Source organism: Pogonomyrmex barbatus, unplaced genomic scaffold (genome assembly GCF_055798465.1).
Source record: "Pogonomyrmex barbatus isolate J1 unplaced genomic scaffold, ASM5579846v1 scaffold3, whole genome shotgun sequence".
Classification (NCBI taxonomy): Eukaryota; Metazoa; Arthropoda; class Insecta; order Hymenoptera; family Formicidae; genus Pogonomyrmex; species Pogonomyrmex barbatus.
This window is the reverse complement of record NW_028297127.1, coordinates 19,891,121-19,913,435: the sequence shown is the minus strand read 5'-3', so window position 1 is coordinate 19,913,435 and position 22,315 is coordinate 19,891,121. Positions and strand designations below refer to the sequence as shown.

The window sequence follows — 22,315 nt, the reverse complement described above, 5'->3', positions numbered from 1 at the left end:
AAGCAAATTCATTTTCTCGAATAAGTCCGAATAATTGGAGAAGTGTATATGGACGAGCGTGTGTTGCATCAATCGGAAAAGGTGGTAATCCGATAGAGCCAAGTCTAGAAAATAGGCTGGATGCGAGAGAATTTCCCATTCGAACTCAACAGTGTTTATAGTTTTTGTAATATATGATAGCACGTTGTCATGCAAAAGAACTCACTTTGCGTCAATTACTGGCTACTTTGGCTTTTTTAGCATCAATTCATCATTCAATCAGCATAATTATTGTCTTATTCGGTTGCAATAGCTAATAAAGCACGCCTTTCTGGTCTCCAAATACAGAACAACGTCTTAGGACCGTGAACATTCCGACTCATGATTTCTTCCGCTTGAAATTATCGAATTATATCCACTTTTCATTATTTGTCACAATGCGCCACAAAAATTTTTTTGTTCTGCCTAACAAGGAAGTCGCCATGATTGACAAACGATTGAAGATGGCATTTTCAATCAACTCATGTAGCAGTTATTTTTTTTCCTTCTGGATTTTTCCCATGCAGTTTAAATGTTTAGAAACAGCCGTAGTAGTAACGTTTAACACTTTTGACAATTCTTTAAGTGTTCGATTTGGATTTTTATCCAATAATGCTTGCAATTCAGCATCCTCAAATGTTTTCGGTTGTCCTGAACTTCTTTGTTTTCTACACTAAAATCACCACTTTTGAATCATTTAAATCAAGCTCTACATATTCTTTCTGCTGAAACTTGTTCACCAGAGAGCAATCGATGCGCTTCAGCTGCAATTTTCTTCAGAACAAAATAATGAAGAAGTACATATCGAAAAAACCATTTATCACGCTCTATCTTAAATTGATTAAAAATATCTTTGTTTTCACAATAATTAAGAGTCAGGAGAAACTATGGAGACTTCTATCGGAGATGAATTTCTTTTCATCTATATTACGGCCAAAATACTGCGAGAAAAGCTATATAATTATGATATTTATAATCAGAATATTTGCCTGATGAAAGCTACAGAGCAATTTTTGTAAGAAAATGTGTGAAAATAAATAATTCATTTATGCGTAAATAGATTTGCACTATAGGACAATAAGGTGCAAATATTTTCATCCATTGTAAATTTTTTTTTAAGAGACAAATTGCAAAATCCCGTTCTGTAGCAAGAGTCATAATTTTATAAAAAATACATAGAAAAAGGCTCATGGCAGAATATTGCTTCTATGAGATGATATATGGGTGTACTCAAATATATATCTGCACTATAAATAAGGAATAGATAGTTACATTTATTTTAATTATTTAAGATCTAAATTGCAAAATTGGCTCTGCAGATAGCTTCGTAATTGTAAAAGAAATTATCTTAACAAAATCTTAACAATCTTAACAAAGTTTCATGACGAAATATCGTTTCTATAAGACAAAATATAATTGAGTACAGACACATATCTATACTATAAATAAGGAGTAGATAATCATTTTAGATTAAGGCGGAGTTAGCCCGTCACTCCTGTCGATCTTTAATCTTTGCGCGCCAAATTTTACAAATGTCTAACCTTCAAAAGACAATTAGCTTTAGCTGCCAAAGCTCCTATTTTTGCACCTGTATGAAGAGCCCCCCAACATTGAAAAACATAAAGTTTCTATAGCTCATCGTTTGCACATGTATGCACATTTCGAATTTTCGTTTGCACACTTCTAGTAAAAAAGTTATTAACAAAACAAATTTCGGGGGGCAATCTTCACACTAGCCCCCCCAACTATGAGTAAATTAAATAAAAAATAGCTCAATTGATAGACATTCGTTTGCACATTGCCAAACAGGTCGATTTTTCGTTTGCACCTCTAGTTAAAAAGTTATTAACAATTAAAGTTTCAGAAGCGAGCGAGTTCGAATTTTTTCAGTTATTACAAGATATAACGTTTAGGTACAGATATTAAAGATGAGCGAGAACATGTAATAGACTTATGAGAAATAAACAAAAACCGAATATGAATGAAAACGCCATTACTTTTCGATTGATATCATTTTAAGCACAATATTTTTGTTTTCACCTCATCTATCGAACTCGCTCATTTCTGAAACTTTAATTGTTAATAACTTTTTAACTAGAGGTGTGCAAACGAAAAATCGACCTGTTTGGCAATGGGCAAACGAATGTCTATCGATTGATTCTATTTTGAATCGCGCATCTTCGGAATTCATCCTGAAAACGAATTTTTTTATGTAGAACTGCCGCTCCCCAAGACTTTATTTGTTAATAACTTTTTAACTAGAGATGTGCAAACGAAAATTTGAAATGTGCATACATGTGCAAACGATGAGCAATCGAATGAGCTATAGAAACTTTATGTTTTTCAATGTTGGGCTATCTTCACACAGGTTACTTTTGCAGCTAGAGATATCTACTTGGGAATAGCGAAAACTTAATTTATCACCTAATACTTTCTTTGCACATTATTATACGCAAAATACTATTTATACGTTTATACGTCTATACGTTTAATATAACTTAAACTATAACATTCCACTTCTCTTTATTTTAAAAAAATTTTAAAAATTATTAATTATTTAAAATGTTTATATGTTGATATTATACAAATTAAATTTTACATATATATTTATATTTATATTATTTATATGTATATTATTTATATTTATATAAACATATTTTAATACTTACTATTTCATTCATCTTGATATGATCATTCAGTAATTACACAGACGAAGCAATGAAATGATACTTTTATTCCGAAAATCTCGATAGAATTAAGATCAAAAGATTTCTTCTTTTTCTTTATATTTAATGCTACTTGTTTTTTTACTGGGACAATATAATTAATTTCAAATTGCAAGCAACTTACAATACAAGCATCAGAACGGACCAATTAAAAAATTATGCAAGACGAAGAAAACAAGGACGTCTGTTCTTCACGAAGATTTTCAAAGCTATGGATCCACGATCAATGATCTGAGATCTCATCTTTGAGAATCTGAGATAAAAATCAATATTCGAGATCTCGAATGAAAGAAAAATTAATCATATCGATCAATTGACCGAAAGCTATTTTCCTAGCTATTTTCCTTTCTTCGAGATCTCGTTCGATAGCATTGAGGTTTAATAGAATCGACAGTCAGAAGATGTTTGTCTAGATGTCTTTCATGCTAATGATTGATGCTTATTTTCAGCGTTAAAATAAATTATGTGATCAAAAGTGACCATTTGAATATATTATTTGAATATTTAAATATTTTTCTTTGAATATTTAAATTGAAATTGAATCAGAAAAAGAAGATATCTAAAGAAGATAAAAGAGAAAGTGAAGAGATTTTTGGAACAGATATAGGAGAAAAGCAAGATTCTCATAAAAGAGATGGGATGAGATAACAAATTGGATCTCACATTTTGATTTTTTTTTTTATATAAAGCAAGTTATAAGATTTATAATCATACGGATAAAATAAAATATATTTTAAGCCGTATGATTGCTTGCTTTTCAACACACGCATTCGAGGACGAGAGAATTACAACCTTCTTTTCGATGAGTTTTGGAACGCGGGGATGTTTTAAAGTGTAGACTATCCACGGATTTGCGTACTAAGCAGTTATGAGTTATCGAAATTGCGCAGTTCAATAAATTTAAATTTAAACATGGATATTTCGATATATGTTTGACTTGGCATTCCCATCACATTTGAAGTTATTTTATCTGTGTTGTCCATCGAATATTAAACAAGAACAAGAGATATTCGCGTACGTTTCGTCTAATAGAATGCAATAGCATTACCTCCGAGTCTTTCGGAAAATTATAGTTATTATTAAGATTATATCTTATTAGTGCATATTTTTTTCAACTATTTTTTATGATAATTTTTCATGAATTATGAAAGATTCTCCTCATATCTTAATGAATTGCTCGAGAAAGATTTTTACTAGGATTTTTATAATGTAATTTATACATTATGCATAATTCGCACGCTTACAATATTTTTGGGCTTGAAAATGAAAAAAAGAAGAACACTTGAGATCAATTCTTATGAAACATTGTCTGTAACTGGTAAGTATATACGCGTTTTATTCGGCATATTAGAAAAAAAACTTGAAAAATATTAGTTAACAAAACATCATTTATATTTTATTACACAGCGTTCGAGAATCTTGCAACAATTATCGCTTTAGAAGAGTTTAATGAATATTCCGAAAGATTTTCGAAGATTATGCTAGATGGCAGCACGCTGTTTAAAGTTGGTCATCGCTACAAAAAGAGTGAGTTCATTTCTTTTAATTAAACACTCACATCGATATATTATCAATATTTTTCATATATGTAACCAAAAAATATATTTTTCGCATATATGGCTTTCGAATGGCTCGTGAATGATTCGACGGAAAAAATTGCGCGCACTTTATTTTACTAGTATCTAAAAAATAGAGTAATTAAAAATATCATAATCATAAAATAATTATAAAATGCTGCAAAGCATTATATATAAACAGTTAAATTTTATGCAAATGACCTCGCTCATTTTATTAGCAGCTTTGTATTAAGACACAAAAGTAGTATAATCTTGTAGCGAATAAAATGATCGCCTCGGGGATGATAAAGCTGGTTAGAGTTCTTGGGTCTAAGAAAAGATCCATTAAGAGAAAAACGGCTCGAAAAATCATATCCAGTTTTTTTTCTTTTCTTAATGGATATCTATTCTCTCTATCGTCCCCTTTTCTGAAGATATCTTTTTTTTTTCTTTTATTTTTTTGATATTATAATATTTTAATAAGAAAGTAGAAAGAAAAATCTTGTATTATAATTTATTCTTTTTCGGCTTCTTTTGATGAAGATTCAGAAGATAGATTATCTGATCAACATTCATAGATTATCTGAACAACATTACATTACATTATCTGATCAAAAGCTAACTTATTTATTTTAATGAAGAATGTCCTAATGTCCATTTTTTCCAAACGTAGATTAATTTTAATTTTAATTCATTTTTCTTTAATTTCAAAAATAAAAAAAGATAAAGAATAAATTAAACCGAGAATAAAATGAATAGACATTGGCGAATAGAAATTGCACTAGTCCGAAGTCCAATAATCGATTCAATAAATCAATTAGTTATCCTTTGCGTTTATTAATTTGATATCGAAGTCTTCCAGTGTGCCGTTCAGTAATTTAGGAGAGAAATTCTCATATCTGTTCAAGACGTAAATGGATAAGGTGGAAACTTTTAACGACGCATTTAATTCACACTTGCCATGACAAAGCTGAAGCAAAGCAATTTTTTTAATTTTTAATTCAAGGAGAAAATAAAGATAATAAATCCTAAAGATAATAAGTCCTATCTCAAGAAGAAAAGAGTGAAGGAACGAAGAAAGTTCAGCCGGCCGGTTTTCTTGGCGAGGTTCCTGGCTGGATAAAAGAAACGGCGGGAAAAAGGCGCCGACGATATATAATCTGATATCGAGGCGTAGATAAAAGCCCGGATTAAAAGCCGGAATTAAATCATTTTGGCTCCGACGAATCCAGCGCGGCCCCGATATTAATCCACTGGCGCGCGTACACGTCGACTCCGTTGCACAGATCCATCCCCCTCGCGGCTCCCTGCATCCTCTCGTCCCCTCGATTGTCCCCCTCGCCGCACGTACCGCCCGGGTTTGCCGAGGTTAGTCGCTTCTCCTGGGGAACCGTCGAAGAGCTGCGCTGTTGAGCGATAGGGTGCATGGGGGTTGCAACCCCGCGCACTGGAAAGAACGGGGGATGGTGAGGAGAGGGGAAGAGGGAAGCGAGAGCACGGCCGTGTAAGGGCGGTTTCGCTTCTGCGCAACCGGTACGACGCAGACGTTAGTCGTTATATACCTGGTTCAACGACCACCGCCCTGCTCTCGTCCAACCGCGAAAAGCTCGGCCTGGTGCGAGGGGGATGCACGGGGCGGCACGGAGGGGAGGAAAACGTCACTCACGATGGTGGTGGAAGGGGCGGGGGGTGTACGGGGGCGGCGAGAAACGAGGATGCAGGGCAAGCGGAGCGATGACGACGACGGCGATGGTTGGGCAGAGAAGAGGGTTACGGTAGACGGCGGGGGGGAGGGAGGGTCGCGGGGATCGCGTCGACGGGAGTCTCGCGAGCCCGACGGAGCGGCCTACGGGCCAGTTCCGTCTCGAGCCCAGGGGTAGAAGAGCTACTGGCCGCTTGTCTGCTCCCTTCTTTCGCTATAGTTTCATTTCTTTCCGTTTTAGTTCCTCTTCAGTTCCGATTGATTGACATGTACACGTATAATATATAACCGCAAATATATCGGCACATATACACAGATACACACATATAATATATATATACGTACACGTACACGCGTACACACACACACACACACAACACACACACACATACACACATATACATACATACGGAAACGCACATCTTAGTCTCGCAGGGACACCGACCTGCTCTCTCATGCACAACGTATCAGATACACGCGGACACCCACACGTATCACGCACACGGTAAATTCGTTTGTTCGTTGTTCGTGGTTGAATTCGCAAGCACGATTAGTATACCGATTCTCCCATCGCCATCGCCACCGCCGCCGCCGCCGCCGCCGCCGCCGCCGTCGTCGTTAAATGCACGGACACACCCGCGTCCAGTATCCGAGTATCCTTAGGTCCGTATCCGGCCAGGTGTAACGGGCCGTTGCGTAGTACCTGCGTCTTCTGTCCATCCAATGCGCGCGTGCCTCGAGCGCGGGGTTCGTTGAGTTTTAGGAAACGTAATTGTCGCATTCTCTCAGGTATGTGCAACGCAATCACTGTCGATGCGCGGGTGTCGGTGAAGGCACCGCGACCGTTTCCAAATTGCATCCGGAGCGTACACGTACGTCGATCGCCACGTGTGTTGCATATTCGATGTGGTTGACAAAGAAATGCAAAGTGCGAAACCCAAGAATGGAAACCAGGTTCTTGTGTTTTCATCTATCAAGACTGTCTGTCTCTCTCTCTCTCTCTCTCTCTCTCTCTCTCTCTCTCTCTCTCTCTCTCTCTCTCGACGATAATTAGCCGTCGTATTAAATCGGTTGCAATTTGACACCTCGAGGAATTTTCTTTTTTTTTTTTTTAATTAAAGAACTAATGCGTTTCAACGCACGCGCGAAAATTTTTTTCTCGGTTTCATGCGTTAGACAATTTATCTAACGGATCGTATTTAACATTTTTTCGAAATTTTGTATAATGTAATATCCAATGTTTATAATTTTATATGTTGCGATTGCTTTACGTATGAAGCTCTAGGTGCAATTCGAAAATGGTATTAATTATGTGAAAGCATGCTTTATATGTTTTACTTAAGTTTATAGATCTTTTTATTTTCGAACGTAGAAGTAGTTTTGATATCATATACACAATATAATATAGACAATGGTATTACAAACAATTAAGAAATATAATATAAGAAATGTAACAGATATATGTTAGAAACTGTAAATATGCAATACGAGTTAGAGATTTGTTTGAGAAAGATTATTAAAGATTATTTATTGTCACGAGAAAGAAGGTGAGAATGGTGTAAGAGAAAGTTCAAAATTGATATTTATGTGCATCAGTGATCAAAGAAATATTGCCTAATGCACTATTATCGTTGATGTTGTTAAATTCCAAATTATTTAGTGTACATGTGGAAATTTCATAATAATAAACACAAACTATTAGCAATTGAATAGAAGGCAGCAGAAGAGCTGAAGTGCATTCTCAGCGTTCCTCTTCTCGTCGAAAAGTCTTCTATTTCCGTCGCGCAGAAGTAGCGCGAATCGATGCGATAGTTTCATCTCCTCACCACCTACATTCACATGAACCAATATTGCCTCAACATTCTCACGAAGGTAACTCCGATTTCTTACGGTGGAAAATAATATCGTGCATACCGCGAAATTTGCCTCCCGCGTTCCTGGAGATGTCGAGATTCTCGTCGAAAATTTTCTTTCCAACCGACGCGATTCGAGCCGAGACGATCGCTATCTGCGCGACTTAATGATCCTCTTGTGTGGTACCGTCGGCTTGTTCTTGTTGGCTGCGAGCTCCAAACCACCCCGCGTCAGCTGATTGAAATCGATAATGGTGAGCCGCGGCTCGGCGGCGGGTCGCCCCGTCAGGGTCTGCACCCTGTCGAGCGGTGCCCCGGGGCTCCGGAACCTGTAGCTCCGGCTTTTGCACCCGCCGCCGACGCCCGTTCCAGTTTCACTCGTGATTCCGGTTCCGGGCTGCTGTCCCATCCTCGTACCGCTCATCGATCGGTAACGAGCGCTCGGGAGCGGCTCAGGTTCCTCCCGGAAGTACCTGACGATTCGGCCCGGGATTAATCGATTGTAATTTGCCTCGATAAATAATACGCATTGTTTTGCCCTGAATTCGAATTAACGTTTTCGTGCTTCCAAAAGAATCTTCCCTTTGCGTCTAGAAAATTGTTTACCAGAGACCTACCTCCCCATCGATTTTGCCTTTTTGTGTCACGAAAATATTTGGCCTTCGCGATTGTTTGTTTATATCCGAAAATAAAAATTTATTTTGATAAATCATATTGGAGAAATGATATTCTCCCTTCTCGATCTTGACTCTAATGTAAAAATGATTATGATAAAATTTTGTGACGTTTCTATGCGACCGAGATATATAGATATATTAGAGATCATGACTTTGAGATGCACGATATATTGAAGTACACGTGTATCAAAATAAACGGGTGCACATGTATTAATATATTCATATTTTATTTCGTCCGATTATTAATGAAGAACAAAATATCCATATATATTTGAGTACATTTATGAAGCAGATAATTTATGAAACAAACATATAATTTTCTAGGCTGCAGGTAACAATATAACAGACGATATAATTTCAGCTATGCAGATATTTTGTTATCCATTAATAATTAGACGAAATGAAATATGAAATTTGCTTATACAAGTATACTTCGATACTCTATCCGTGTATTAAAAATTATACGGATTAAAACACAGATATATTAATTACACGTATACACGTGTATATATAGGTACACGTGAAAAAGAAATCTCTAATGTATAATTTGCCCGAAATATGTGGAAAGATTACAATAATTACTCGTAGATACTAGCTAGATGCAAGGTCGCCGGAGTTCGAACTGTTTTCGGTCTGGGCTCCCTCGGAATTCGATGTCTCTGCCGAGATTGACGCGCTCGCCTGCTCGATGGTTGATCGGGAAGCCCCGAAGGGATAAGCCCGGTGAGCTTGTAATATTCCAGAAAAACACGTGCCAAATTGCGACCTAGTCTGTAATCTGGATTTCATTTTGATTATTAAGGATCTAATTTTCCTTGGATATTTAGATGTCGGTCTATGTCGACTTCACACTTTCTTACAATCATGTGTAATTAATACGCTCTCATACAGAGCGAATTTTTTAATAGAATTCAGATTTAAAAAAATTTAATTTTGATACGATATATCGTATACGATAATCTTTAATCTCCGCGCGTGTTTTTTATATATGGCGGTATGATGGTAACTGATTTTGATTGATGATCAACGAAGGATACATCCTTCTTCTGTGTACGGCATTATACCGGGTATTCCTTTCTTGTTGTAACCGTACATGGAAACCTCGATGCTGTAGCAGTTAACGTGCTCCTTTAGGATAGAGCACAGATAGCGGCGGGCAGTCCCGGCTTTGTTGTGATCTTGATTGTACATGGTGTTGCCCAGTTCATAGTCCTCTGCGTGTTGAGCTAGCAATTTCGGCAGGACAATATGCCTCTCGTACCTGAGAGGCTGGCAGCCATGAGTCAGATTGAGTTACAAATGCGATTGACGTTAAGTTCCTATTTCCTTCGGAAGGCAGATCGATTCGATTTTTTTCGCATTTCGAATTTGGCTTAACGAGACCGATTTAGGATCGTTTGAAAAGGATTAGAGTTACCTGTAGACATCCTCATACGTATTTCCGTAGACGAAGACACCTGTGGCGTTGGTGTGAGCGTGTAAATCCAACACGCAATCCAATGGCGTGTGTGAGTTTTTATCGAGCGACTTCAACATCGCTCTGGTCGCGAGCAGAGTGGGGTGAATCCACTCGGAGATACAGTTCCAGGATCGATTCAGGTCCAACCCCATCACGGTGGATCTTAAAATGTTCATATATTATATTAGCATCTGTAATAAAAAATCTTCGTGGAAGCAAAACTAATTTATTTGTAAAATTACTTTTTATTCCGAATTTTAATCCGTCATCAATTGAATTGGCGTGTGGTCACGCGGAATATAGTCGAAAGTTGATTTCGTTCCCGGAGAGACGAACCGTTTCTCACCTGTAATTTCCAAGAAAGACACCGTCGGGATTCAGCATCGGCACTATCTTGAAGATCACGTAGTCTCTTAGAACTTGAGCGATTGGATGCGCGCTGACCAAAAAGTCCATCAATCCCTGACACACGAAGGAGGACGGTGACTCGCCGGGGTGAACTCTAGCGAGGACGACGACCACTTTTCTAGGTCGTTCTGTGTCTTCGAGGTCGGAGGTTATAGTCACGAGCTCTACATTCCTCTTTTGAATCGACTCGGCCAGCGTCTCTCTCTTCGTGTACAACAATCTGCTACACAGATTGTCGAGATGCACCATGTAACGTGTGTACGAATACGGATACGTCAGAGCGAATTGATAAACGTCGTCTTCGCGATCAAACGCGAAAGCGAAGCTGAGCACATAATGATTCTGATGCTGTGCGGATTTATAATAGAATACCTGCAACAAAAGGAATTTATTTTCAAAATTTATCTTAAAATTTATTTTAAAATCATGTTTCTTATAATAAACATATTATTATAATAAAGATATTGATTAGTCGAATTTACGATGGATATCAATGTAGCCAATCATCACGTTAATCATCAATCAGTCTTAATCACCAATTGATTTTAATCATCAATCGATCGATTTGCGATAATCCTAATTTAAAACACCGCTTGATAGAGTATCCGCTTGATTGGATATCACAGAAATATACTCTAGCTAGTTTCTATAGATTTAATTTGACGATATTGCCAATAAATTGAAGTGTCTATGTTAATTGCGCGATAATAATTGATTAGATTTACTTTAGATTGATATTGCCAATAAATTGAAATTGAATTGTCTATGTTAATTGCGCGATATTAATTAAATTTACTAAGTTTTGATACAAACGTACGTTTGCATATAAAAATTGCAAATTTTAAATATATTAAAAATATATTAAATATATTCAAAATATATTAAATCATATCAACAAAAATAAAATAATTTCTTAAATTAATTTTCTTAAAATAACAAAATGTAGCTTCTAACGAACATATAAACTTTAATCAGTAGGAATTAAAAAATTATTCTTTTTCAATGTTCGAAACTGAAAATATGTCACATAACGATACGTTTAATTTAAAATTTATAAACTAAATTAAATTATTGTTGTAATAATTATTGACTTATCAAACTCACATGTTCTCGCGGTATTCTCTGCCACTTTGGTCTAGTGCTACTCTTCACTAATGGTGTCATTCCCTGTCGGAAGAGGTTCGCACTCTTAGAGATGTTAACGATGTTGAAAATCACCCGTTGATCCGCTTTCACATTGTCCACGGTGAAATTAAACCACAGGCGTAACCTGGGCCCGCAGGTGTCAGGTCTAATGAAGAGATCGTACTCGAATTCGGAGATCAAGTCCACCCTTCCGAGATTGCCGGTCTCAAAGGTCGCGTCAAAGCAGATGTGGCCTTTCTTGGCTTTGCCGCTGTGGCCAGGTGGTCGCATTACCATCTTGTTCACATTACCCAGACCACCCTCGGCATCGCTATCTTCACTTTCTGCGGATAATGGGGAGTAGGATAATTAAATAAAAAGATGTCACAAAAAAATAACAATGTTAACAATATCGTTATTATTCCACAATCATAAACGACTCGTAATTTTAATATGATGAATTTAACGCAGCGGTGATATAAAAAAAAAAAAAAAAAAAGAAAAAATATATAAAGACGGAATGACGGATCTGACCAGCACGTTGATAAAGACTGGTATGTTCCAAAGGATCCCGTCCCTCGCAAGAAAAGGCCATAACTCTCCAAATGATACGAAACAATCTACTATCGACAATGTGACATAATTCGGCGGAACGACAAACGAGTCGCCTGGACGATCGAGGAGAATAAACTTGGAGCAAACGACACTGTCCGACCTGTCGGGAAGACAATGAGGTACTGACGACCCTGTGAGATCGGCTCTACACCGTGGGTACGTGTTACCGCCTACGTGATAAAAGTGGAATCTCACGATTTCGCCGCACGCTAGCGCTCGCCTTCGTGTAATCTCGCCTGGTTCGCGATCTCGCGTGAACGAACGAACGATTTGAGTCCGCGCAAGAGAAATGGGAATCGGCGAATTTCGTGGCGAGAATTCGCGTGGCTACCAGGCGTCAAAGATCTCGTACGTGCGATCTCTCGACAGGCTGAATTCTCCCTCGCCCACATCGAGGCCCGCGCTAAACCGAGAAAACTCGTTTGCGGTCACGAGATCCGGGCTCACTCGGGGCGAGCTCGGAAGTCAGCCTCGCTCTTTGATTGATTTGATTCAACAGATGGTGAGATTAGAGTGGATCGTGATTGAGAGACTTGTCGAAAGTCGCGATTGTTTTACACGAATTAGAAAGTTGACGATCGGGAATGGATATAGTGACTTACGTCAGTCCTTATCTAGAGGACGATTAACTGTAGCTAATATATATTCCAGAATTCGTTACGCTTTCCGTTGCTTTATATATAACGTTTTATCAAATAAAATTTTGTTATAAAATTTTTCATGAAGTTTATAGAAAATTAAGTATCTTTTGCTTCATCTATATATGATTTTTTTCGTGCTAAACAATTTTTAAGTTTTTAATTACAATATAATTTATCATTATATTAAAATATTATATTCAAAAGTATTGTATATATATATATATATATATATATATATATATATATATATATTGATATTACAAAGAGAGTGTTGATATTATTTTCTTTTGTTTCGTGATTTAATTAACTTGTTTACATGATTGACAAGAGAAATATTAAAAATTGCTTGCAAATTTATAAGAATATATGATATGTTATCATTGCCAGCAAAAATATGACAGAGCTATAAATAATATTTTTATGACGTGTACAAAAAGATATAACTCCGTGTAGAGAAAAATTAAAATGAAAAATATATGATGAAGAGTCGCGATATTTTTTTCATACAAGACAGAATTTCATCAAATTGGTCTTTATCGCAGTTCTTATCAGGGAAATCCTTATCGCACTCTATTCGATATGGCAATAGTTACAGATCTAAATCCAGATCACTCGATATCTATTTCCATCGCATCCGTTATTCGACGACGCAAATGTCGCATTTTATGGTTAAAGACACTATAGTCTTCTGTTTCAAGCAAGAAGGGTATATACGAACTTTACTTTATAAAGGGTATACTAACTTTACTAACACAAGATACGTATATAGTTGAATCGTCAATGATTCAACGTGCGGAAATAAAAAAAGTTACATTGTGTCTTTTCAAGAAACGTTGAATATCTTGTCTATCCATTGTCTATATATAGTAGTATCTCATAGTGCCACGTATGATGTTTAAAATAGCGTAAAATATCGACTATTTTCGATATTTTAGAGGAAATTTTGCCTTATTGTTAAATTACTATTGCGATCCCCCGCTCACACAACTAATACCTAGCAAAGCATCCACGAAAAGCATCATGGCCCGCATAGCGCGCCTGCCTCGGATACCTGAGAATACCTAAGTTCGAATCTCATCGTGGCCAACATCTTTTTTCGCCATCAAACTCAGCACATCTCAGGACAACGCTCCTCGCCATACTATATTAACTATATTTGCACTTAACCAAATTTTTTGCAAAAATTACTACATTTTATTAATGGTGTAAAAATTTTTTTTTTTAATTTTCTGAAGTAAATCATCTTGTTCCATTGCAATTTGAAGAAATATCGCGATATTCTTGGGAAAATTGGATAGCAACGCTTGGAAATGGCGCTTGAAAAGTGCAAATAAAAGTGGTTAAAAGAGAGAGATATAAAAAACGACGGAGAGTAAAAAAAGAAAAAGGGTCGTGCAATAATATGCAAAGTTAAGTTTCCGATAATTTTTATTTTATGCTCGAAAAAATAACAAAGATCATCTTTTGTATTTTTATTTTGATTGCTATCAATGACAATGTCCTGAGTAAAAATTGACAAGATGCCTGTTATTCCGTCGAAAATATTTACAAAAATCACACAAACTATCAAATTATTTTACGTTTTATACGTGAGATATAAATCACTTTTCACTAATGACAATAAGTCATTAATAAATAATGGATTGCGAGGGAAGAAACACATACTCAGATCTATCAGATATGATCATCGTTTTTCTGAAACTACTAACATCTACCTGCAATCGGTTCCCAACGATCGATATCATAAAGCGAAGAAAAATAGTAAAAAAAAAACCTTCACCGGAAATTGTCTTCGCAAAACAATTCCATAATTTCCAGATCCCTCGAGTAATTCGCATATACGCTTCATCTGCACGTACAACGCGTTCAATTAACGAAACTTTCAGTCGCGTTTTCCGATTTCGCGTGCGCGAGGCGGCTCGAAAAAGCCGTCAATTGTTACGTTCTTTGGAATCAACTCGACCTCCCCGAGTCGGGTGATTGACAACCTATGTCGGTGTTCGCCTACAGCACCCGGACGGGGTAGTTCCGAGTCAGTGCGAGATGGGAAATGTCAGGGTGCAATCAGTGAGCCGCGTGATGATCCTCGCGTGACCTCTCGCAAAGTGGATCTGATCGATCTGACGGATCGCGAGCGAGATCCATCGAGAACGTGTGCGGACGCGTCCCGCATGACAGGTCGGCGGCGATAGCGTGTGGCAATCACGAACAAATCCTGCTCCGAAAGCGACGTATAAAGAGCATGCATGTGGAATTACGTACCGGTATCCTCGGACATGTCGGTGGGATCCCGTTCCGGACTGGACCATGCGAACCGCGACTTTGCACACTGGGCGACACCGCCGCCGAGTCCATCCTGGTTTCCTTGGTTTGTTGAATCGATATGCAATACATGTTCTCGAGCAACGCTCTCGGTTATCTTCCACCGGAAGAACTGGAACTCTAGATAAACTGGTAGATGACACGAATTTGTCTTTAAATGGCACGACCCGAGGTCTACTTCGTCCGAGTAAATTAAATTCGCGGCTCGTTGAATTCTATTTATATAGTACACGGCTGACGTATCTCTTCGAATTTTGTTCTCCTAAACTGGAATTATTTGAAGTTATTACAAACTTTTTGGAATCGCAGACGAGCTTAAAAGAGCGCTCTTCAAAGAGCGACATTTTTATTTTAGTCTTGTTTTTCAAACAAAGACCTGCATCTGACATCTGAGTCTTGCGTAGGAGTGATTTGTCGCGATTTGACTTATATCATTGTTAGAAAGAATCGGGTGAAGAATCAGGTTTGAAGAATCAGGTGAATTTTTCGAACGATCGATAACACAACTGGAAACTAACTCTCCAAAATAGGATTCTTATTTTGAAAACCGATAAGAGGACTTTGTCACGTTGAATAATTATTTTTAACAGCAATCGCAGAGTTAACCAAGTTGTTACTCAGCGCTGAAAATTAAATGGTTTTACGTAGCCCTTAAATCAGACGCTAATTAGCAGCCAGTCACGTCATTTCCGACTTCTACGTAGCCCCGAGGATAGTCCATTTTCCCCATAATTTTGCTGGATGGTGGTCCTTATATAACGCTTAGAAGGAAGATGAGGATAGAGGGTGGATACGTAATTTGCGCGCATGAAATTCAATCGACAAAGAACCAACGTGCAGTAAGGTACATATATGTGTTACACACACACACACACACACACACACACACACACACACACACACACACACACACACACACACCACATACACACACACACACCACACACACACCACACACACACACACACACACACACACACACACACACACACACACCACACACGTGTAGCGCCAGAGCACCTCTATGGCATGCGTACTGTCTTGTTCCTGGGTCCACGTAATGTCTCATGCATCCGGTAGATGCGCGTGCAACGTCACCGTAAGAGATATGCGACCACCTACCTATCCCCGGCTAGGTTCCACTTTCGAAGAGGGATGATGACCCCGAGACTGAGGAAAAGAGAAGAAGAGGGAGGGCGGGTAGGGCGGATAGCAACTCTACTAGCCCCTCGGAATGACATTTCCGCGGATAATTTTTACAGACGAAATGACGACACTTGTTCGTCCTTCTATCATCGTCACACGTGGAATTTTGAAATCGATATATTGAAATAGATCGAGATGTTCAATTATTTCTGTTATACAGGAAGTCACGTAATATCGTTCGTACATGACATGGAAAAATACTATGAGAAGGATGACGATTTGTTAATAATATTAGAAATTTGTGCACAGTAATGTATCGATCGTGATAGGTCAATAAATGTCTGTAGAAAATGATTGGCAATAATCATATAATAATGATGAAATAACGATTAAATAATCTATCTACTTCGAGCTTATTTCTCTTACGCAACCGCGGAAGCCGCGAAGAGAGCTACGATGTAACGAATTTTCAAAGATAGGATGCAAATTAGATGACGAAAGAGAGAGAGAGAGAGAGAGAGAGAGAGAGAGAGAGAGAGAGAGAGAGGGGGCGAGACAGGAATGAAGAGATGAGAGGGGCTAATTCCGTACAAACGCCGTACTGCAGAGTCCGGTAAACCAATTTCCCCCCCGATCTCAGAGGATATTTTTCTGGATGTCGGTTAGTGGTGGTAGTAGTAGTGGCGGTAGTTGATGGCGGCGCGTTCCCTGGTGAATGCCCTCCTCCCCCAGGCTTTGGCTGGGTCCTCCGGACGAAGCCCTCCTTTCAATCCCCTCTCCATACTCTGTTCCACACCCCTTCCACTGCTCAGTGGGAGTACTGGCAGCGCGAAATGAGTGGGAAGAGGGACGAGTATGGAAACTGCACGAGAGAGAGTGAATGACTGGGAGAACGCGGGGAGATCGATATTCGAAAGCGCCCCCCTCATCCGTCCCCGGCATTCCCCCGAACCCCGTCCGGCCCTGTCTGACGCTGGCACCCCTCGGTCTACCCTCGCAGTGGCGTAGAAAGGAGGCGCGGCCGTCGGCCGGGATGAAATGGGCGCGCCGGTCTTCCCAGGACACTCGGGAGCACAAAGAGGACGAGTGCCCTCGTAAATTATCCGCTGCGCCGTCCTCTCGTGGAATTTATGCGACCTCCTCTGGAAGAGGTGTCTAGACTCCTCTGGCGATTAAGACGCGGGGTGGGCGCGACCCATACCGATCGATCGCTCGCGATCGGCGAGTTTCACGAACAGTTTTATTCTGACGATTCAACGGTATCTACACTTTGATATCGATGTCATGATAGTGACTCGTAGTTGAATATTATTTTCTAGAGACTATAAATAGAAACCAATTTTATTACAAGATATATTACAAAGGTTCCTTGCGGACGTTATCCTAAATTTCAAATGATTAATTATACTTAACATGATACACGCGAAAAAGTAACCCGTAAATATTAGCTAAATTCACCACTAAGTTTTTTTACATACATTCAAAATGTAAAATATGTGATATTATAATAAATTGGAACATTACGAATTATATTACATCGTTATTATAATAGTATATGAGAACAATGACAAAAATGTAATTTAATATAATACATCGTTTGTTATGCTTTCGTAATTAAACTAGAATTCTTGTTGATACTAAAATCGAATATTTTTTTCTGTTACATAATATCTTGTAAAGTTTTCTAACGAAAACAACTGTCCACGTTTTGCGTATATCGATAAGTACTATTCAATCTCCTACGCCACTGACGCACTTCGACTGACCCTTATATGCATACGTGCTATTTACCATTAGATTACACCCCTTGTCTCCCTTGTCCCTTTTTGCTTCTCCCCGATGACTCTTTCTCTCTTATTCTCTTTGTTCGACAACGGCGACTCTCTTGCTCCACACCATTCGCCTATCTCTTGTATCTTGTAATATTGAAATGTGGCGCAAACGAAACCAATTATATATATATCATTGCGTTCGATACTTATCGATCTTTATCTTCATCCATGACGAGACTCTCATTAAGAAATCGTTCGTCACGAAGAACAAACGCAAACAGACCCACGCAAGTGTGTATAAAAAAAGGCGATCGATAAACCTCATATATTCGCTCTATCGTTCATGGTCGCTGATCGCAGATGAGATCGTCGTCATGAGATAAACGCATTCGTCGTTTGCTTCGTGGACTTTTTAAACTCGCTCGTTCATACTAACTGCCTATTTCACCATGCGATATTAACCAAATAATGTAAAGATTCTAATAAATACAATAAATACAACGAAATAGTTCTATTTTATTAGAGACATACTGTAAAATGAAACTGAATAAATTCTACTTTAATTTGTTTGTATATAAATTTTGTAAAGTGATACATGTCGTATCTCCATGACGAATTCTACTTCGCGTAAATTTCGTTCTTTCAGAGGCATAACTTTTTCAGTAGCGTTTTATACATAATTAGCAAAATGACAAATATTCGCAATATTTTAAAAGTGAAAAATGATTTCTCTTGAAAATTATAACTATTTTACATCTTCATGAGTAATAAAATTTTCATGGGAGAAAGAAAGAGGGAAGTACAATTTTATTTTAGAAACAAAATATGAGCTTCGCGGTGAAATTTGGCCGCATTTGCGTTATCCCGAAAAGCCGAAGGTACTCCCAGCAAGCTTTTCCACCCTCTGTCCAGCGCTTGCGCCATCCAGTTCTTCATCAACCCCTCCATTGCATGAACCCTATTTGGCGCGTGCGTATATATGACGATTACTACTCTCGTCGTCAACCCCGTCCGTCTCTCTGTGTCACTCTCTCCCCTTTCTCTTTGGGCCTTCCCCTTTCCCCTCGATAATCGAAGCGATGTACCGTTGTTCAAAAGTTCGTATGCACTCACGATATTAATCATATCCGTTTCCCGCGAAGATCAGCCGTCATAACGCAGCTCGATCGATCGGTTCGTGTGATGGATGCTACAGTTAACAGCTTCCGTTCTAAAATTACACGCACTCTCTCGTACTCTTCTAATTCCCACGCAATTCTCATCTTTTTCTTTTCTTTCAGCCCCTTTTTTATTTCGATACTAGCTTAGAAGTTGACACTCATTGTTTTAGCAACTCCTCAATCGGAATTCTTTCTTCCTTATCTTTTACATTTTTGTTCTTCTCTTCTCGTCTACCTTCGCAAATTGGTATCTGCATAAATTTTATCGTCCCTTCTTGATTTATCATTTTCGATATTTTTCTCAAAGATTTTCTCATATTTTTCGCTTATGGTGGCTTTACTCTTTACATCTTTCATCCTCCTTCATAACAGAAATGTCGGCGATGGTGAAATATCGTCCGGCTACGCGACCGGCCGAGTCCACCATATCGGCTCATATCGGTCCATACTTTTCCATGTAATTATCGATCGATTTATAAATAAACCGCGATCATGTTGTTCGAATTATTTATATTTCTAGATTATTCATACACTTCCTTAAAAGTTTAGAAGATAACCGCGCACGTTCCCTTCCTCTCCCTCTAGTGTATTAATTACATAAGATATCAATTTGCACAGCTTAGAGATCGAATCGTGCATATCCCTGCATATCCAAATTAAGACTCTCGATTCTGGGAAATGTCACGAGGTCCATCGATTCGTAAGGCCATCCGATTGTGGCCATTTCTCGACGAGACGTTGAAACGAGCCGCCAGTCGATGAAACGATTATCCTTGTAACTGCATGTACTCGTGCAATGACCGACGCGAGGGTGATAGATTCCCGTATAATTCCCGGGACAATCATTTTAATCAATAGGACTCTCCACCCGCTCCCCTCTTCCTCTCCATCCGCTCAGGTATCATTTATCACGGGAATAATGACGTCTCGCGCGCATAATGACTGAAAAAATCTCTCCATAGCTGCGTCGCGACGCGCGCTCAATGTTTGGAAATATGTGCATCGGGGCGCGCAACGCACACAGGACCAACCAACCAATCAACGAATCAACCTCCGGCGGTCGGTATGCGGAGGGTGCAGGTCGCTGATCACGCTTGCGCAAATTTCCACCCCTTTCCCGGCACCGTCGACTCTCACCGTTACCACCCTCTCCCCCCCCCGGACCTCTTCCGCCTTCGCATCCCTTCCGACCTCTTCTCCCGCGTTGCTCCCGGTCTCTCCTTCACCTTTCACCGACAACGATGGCGTCTGCGTGTATCGGCGCCAATCTCCCTCGGCAGAGGGTTTTTCGCGATTCTTTTCGTTCTGAGTCTATCCCACCCCCGAGACGAGTCGAGACGGTGGGGACGGCGGTAGCGGGCGTCCGGAGGGTGCAGCCGTCGGTGTAGGGGCTCAGCTTCGTCAGTTTAGTTACCGCACCACATAAAGGCATTGCGTTGTAGACACCGTTATACCCGCAACATTCTTACTATTTGCTTGCATATTTCCTAATTTCTGACCCTTTAATTCGGCTATAAAAAAGAAAGAGAAAAAAGTTTCGGTTCGGTATCGTTTCGTCGTCAAAAAAAAAAAAAGGAACAGTTATCGTTGCTATCATTATCGTCGTCGTCGTCTTTGTCGTCGTCGTCGTCGTTATCCTTTAACGTTCAGTTTGTTGCTGTTGCTTTGTCCCAACGTCCACGTGTCGATCGACCGAGCAGTGTCGTTCGCCATTCGGGTGACACTGTCACGAGAAAACTCGCGCGGAGAAAAAGTAGAAAAGCGAAAAGTGAGTCTCGCAAACGTCGCACGGGAAGATAAGCTGGATAGAATCGGTCGAAGACAAAGCAGAGAAACGACTCTTCCGCGTTCTTTCAATTTTATGTTTTTGTTCGAGTCCCGATCCTACGTTTTTCCTCACCTCGTACACCCGACTCGTCCTGTCGTAAGGAGTCCCCGCGCGCGCGCGCGCGCGTGCACGCGATCATTTATTCTTCTCGATCAACGATCCCTCTGATCAATTTCACGCGCGTCACGATAACGTCAAAGGTGGGAATCGGCACGCACGAATCGGTGCGTGATCTTCTCACGTGGTAACGCGAGAGCAAGATAGAAAACGAGATCAGCGAGCTGAAGTTGAGCGCGTTAACGAGGGGATCGATAGCATGATCAACGAGATCGTCAGCTGGAAGATCCTTTAATCGGCAGAAGAGGCACCAGCAAAGACAAAGCGAAAGAGGGAAAGAAAGAAATAGAGAGAGATAGAGAGAGGGACAAACGGGAGTGCGTCCTGCTGGTCGGGGGTGGGAGTGAAAGAGAGACACTGGGTGTATTCGTCTCGCGCGAGATTTGTTTATCTCCTGTCGCGAGTTATAGTTATCGAGTGTTCGCAAATAATCCGGCGGCCGAGTTTTCATTCTCGATGGAATTCGATGCCGGGACTCGTGTTCGATGATCGAAAACCGGCCTCCACGTTGATCGCGCGATTGTCGGTTCGGACATTACAAGTCGCGTCGTAAAACTTTGTAGAAAAATTTGTTAAAAGTAAAAGGAGGAGATTAGTACAAAAACAAAACAATACGGGAAACGCTGCCGCGTCTAAAATCGAAATACGTATGAAAGCGTCGTATAAAGTATCGCGCGATAGAAAAAAAATAAAAGTAAATTAAGTAGAACCCACCGCCGTTCCGTTCTGCGCCCAGATATCGGCATCCTCCAACCACTGATTTTCATCGTTAAATCGGTATGTTCATTTGTTTCTTTACTTTCGTTGTTTCTGTGATTCTCACGAATCTTTATCATTATTGTTAATTATTATCTTGTTATTATTGTTGTTATTATTGCCATTATGATTATTAACTATTTACTAGCGGATCTGTGTACGTCGATCGTACGCCGATCAGCTGCCGATCTTTACGTATACGTTCGTCCTCCGTATCGGGATCCTTCTCATGCGAGGAACTATCTCTGGTACTACTTAGGTTCTCCTTTTGAATCCAAAAATTTTCCACGGTGTTCCCGTGCCTCGTCGCCTTGTGACCATTTTCAATTTATTAGTCTTGAACATACATTGCATCATAAAACGTAATTTTCTTTCGCGATTATATATTTTAATCGTTTTATTTTCATTATAAATGTGTAATCAAAAAATTATAC

General features: G+C 39.3%; 2 protein-coding genes across 11 annotated transcripts in view; one reads left to right on the top strand and one right to left on the bottom strand.

Moving 5' to 3' along the window:
• The first annotated feature begins 6,148 nt into the window (after positions 1 to 6,148).
• The window catches only part of LOC105423925 (ELAV-like protein 3), a 41,173-nt gene continuing 25,006 nt past the window's right edge, over positions 6,149 to 22,315 (top strand). For 5 of the 8 annotated variants that reach the window (XM_089079664.1, XM_089079663.1, XM_089079665.1 and 2 more), the window contains exon 1: positions 6,149 to 6,791. The gene's annotated coding sequence lies outside the window, so the exon portion shown is untranslated. Of the gene's footprint in view, positions 6,792 to 20,492; positions 21,903 to 22,315 lie in introns of those variants that run through there. The other 3 variants (XM_089079666.1, XM_089079661.1, XM_089079660.1) reach the window with 3 other exon arrangements.
• LOC105423867 (cytosolic carboxypeptidase 6) lies at positions 6,785 to 17,300 on the bottom strand. Of its 3 annotated transcripts, none has more exons than XR_967454.3 (8): positions 12,059 to 12,241; positions 11,504 to 11,868; positions 10,338 to 10,771; positions 9,950 to 10,153; positions 9,570 to 9,793; positions 9,115 to 9,310; positions 7,917 to 8,328; positions 6,785 to 7,831 (listed from the first exon to the last, which is right to left on the bottom strand). XR_967454.3 is itself a non-coding variant. In XM_011633802.2 (8 exons), exons 2-8 carry the CDS (start codon positions 15,056 to 15,058, stop codon positions 8,007 to 8,009), a joined length of 1,761 nt encoding a protein of 586 aa, XP_011632104.2. In that variant the 5' UTR covers positions 15,059 to 15,369; positions 16,225 to 17,300; the 3' UTR covers positions 6,785 to 8,006. The 3 variants fall into 3 exon arrangements, 2 of the variants coding, with proteins under 2 accessions (XP_011632104.2, XP_011632103.2); XM_011633802.2 differs by lacking the exon at positions 12,059 to 12,241 and adding exons at positions 15,043 to 15,369; positions 16,225 to 17,300 and having other exon boundaries at positions 6,785 to 8,328; XM_011633801.3 differs by having other exon boundaries at positions 6,785 to 8,328.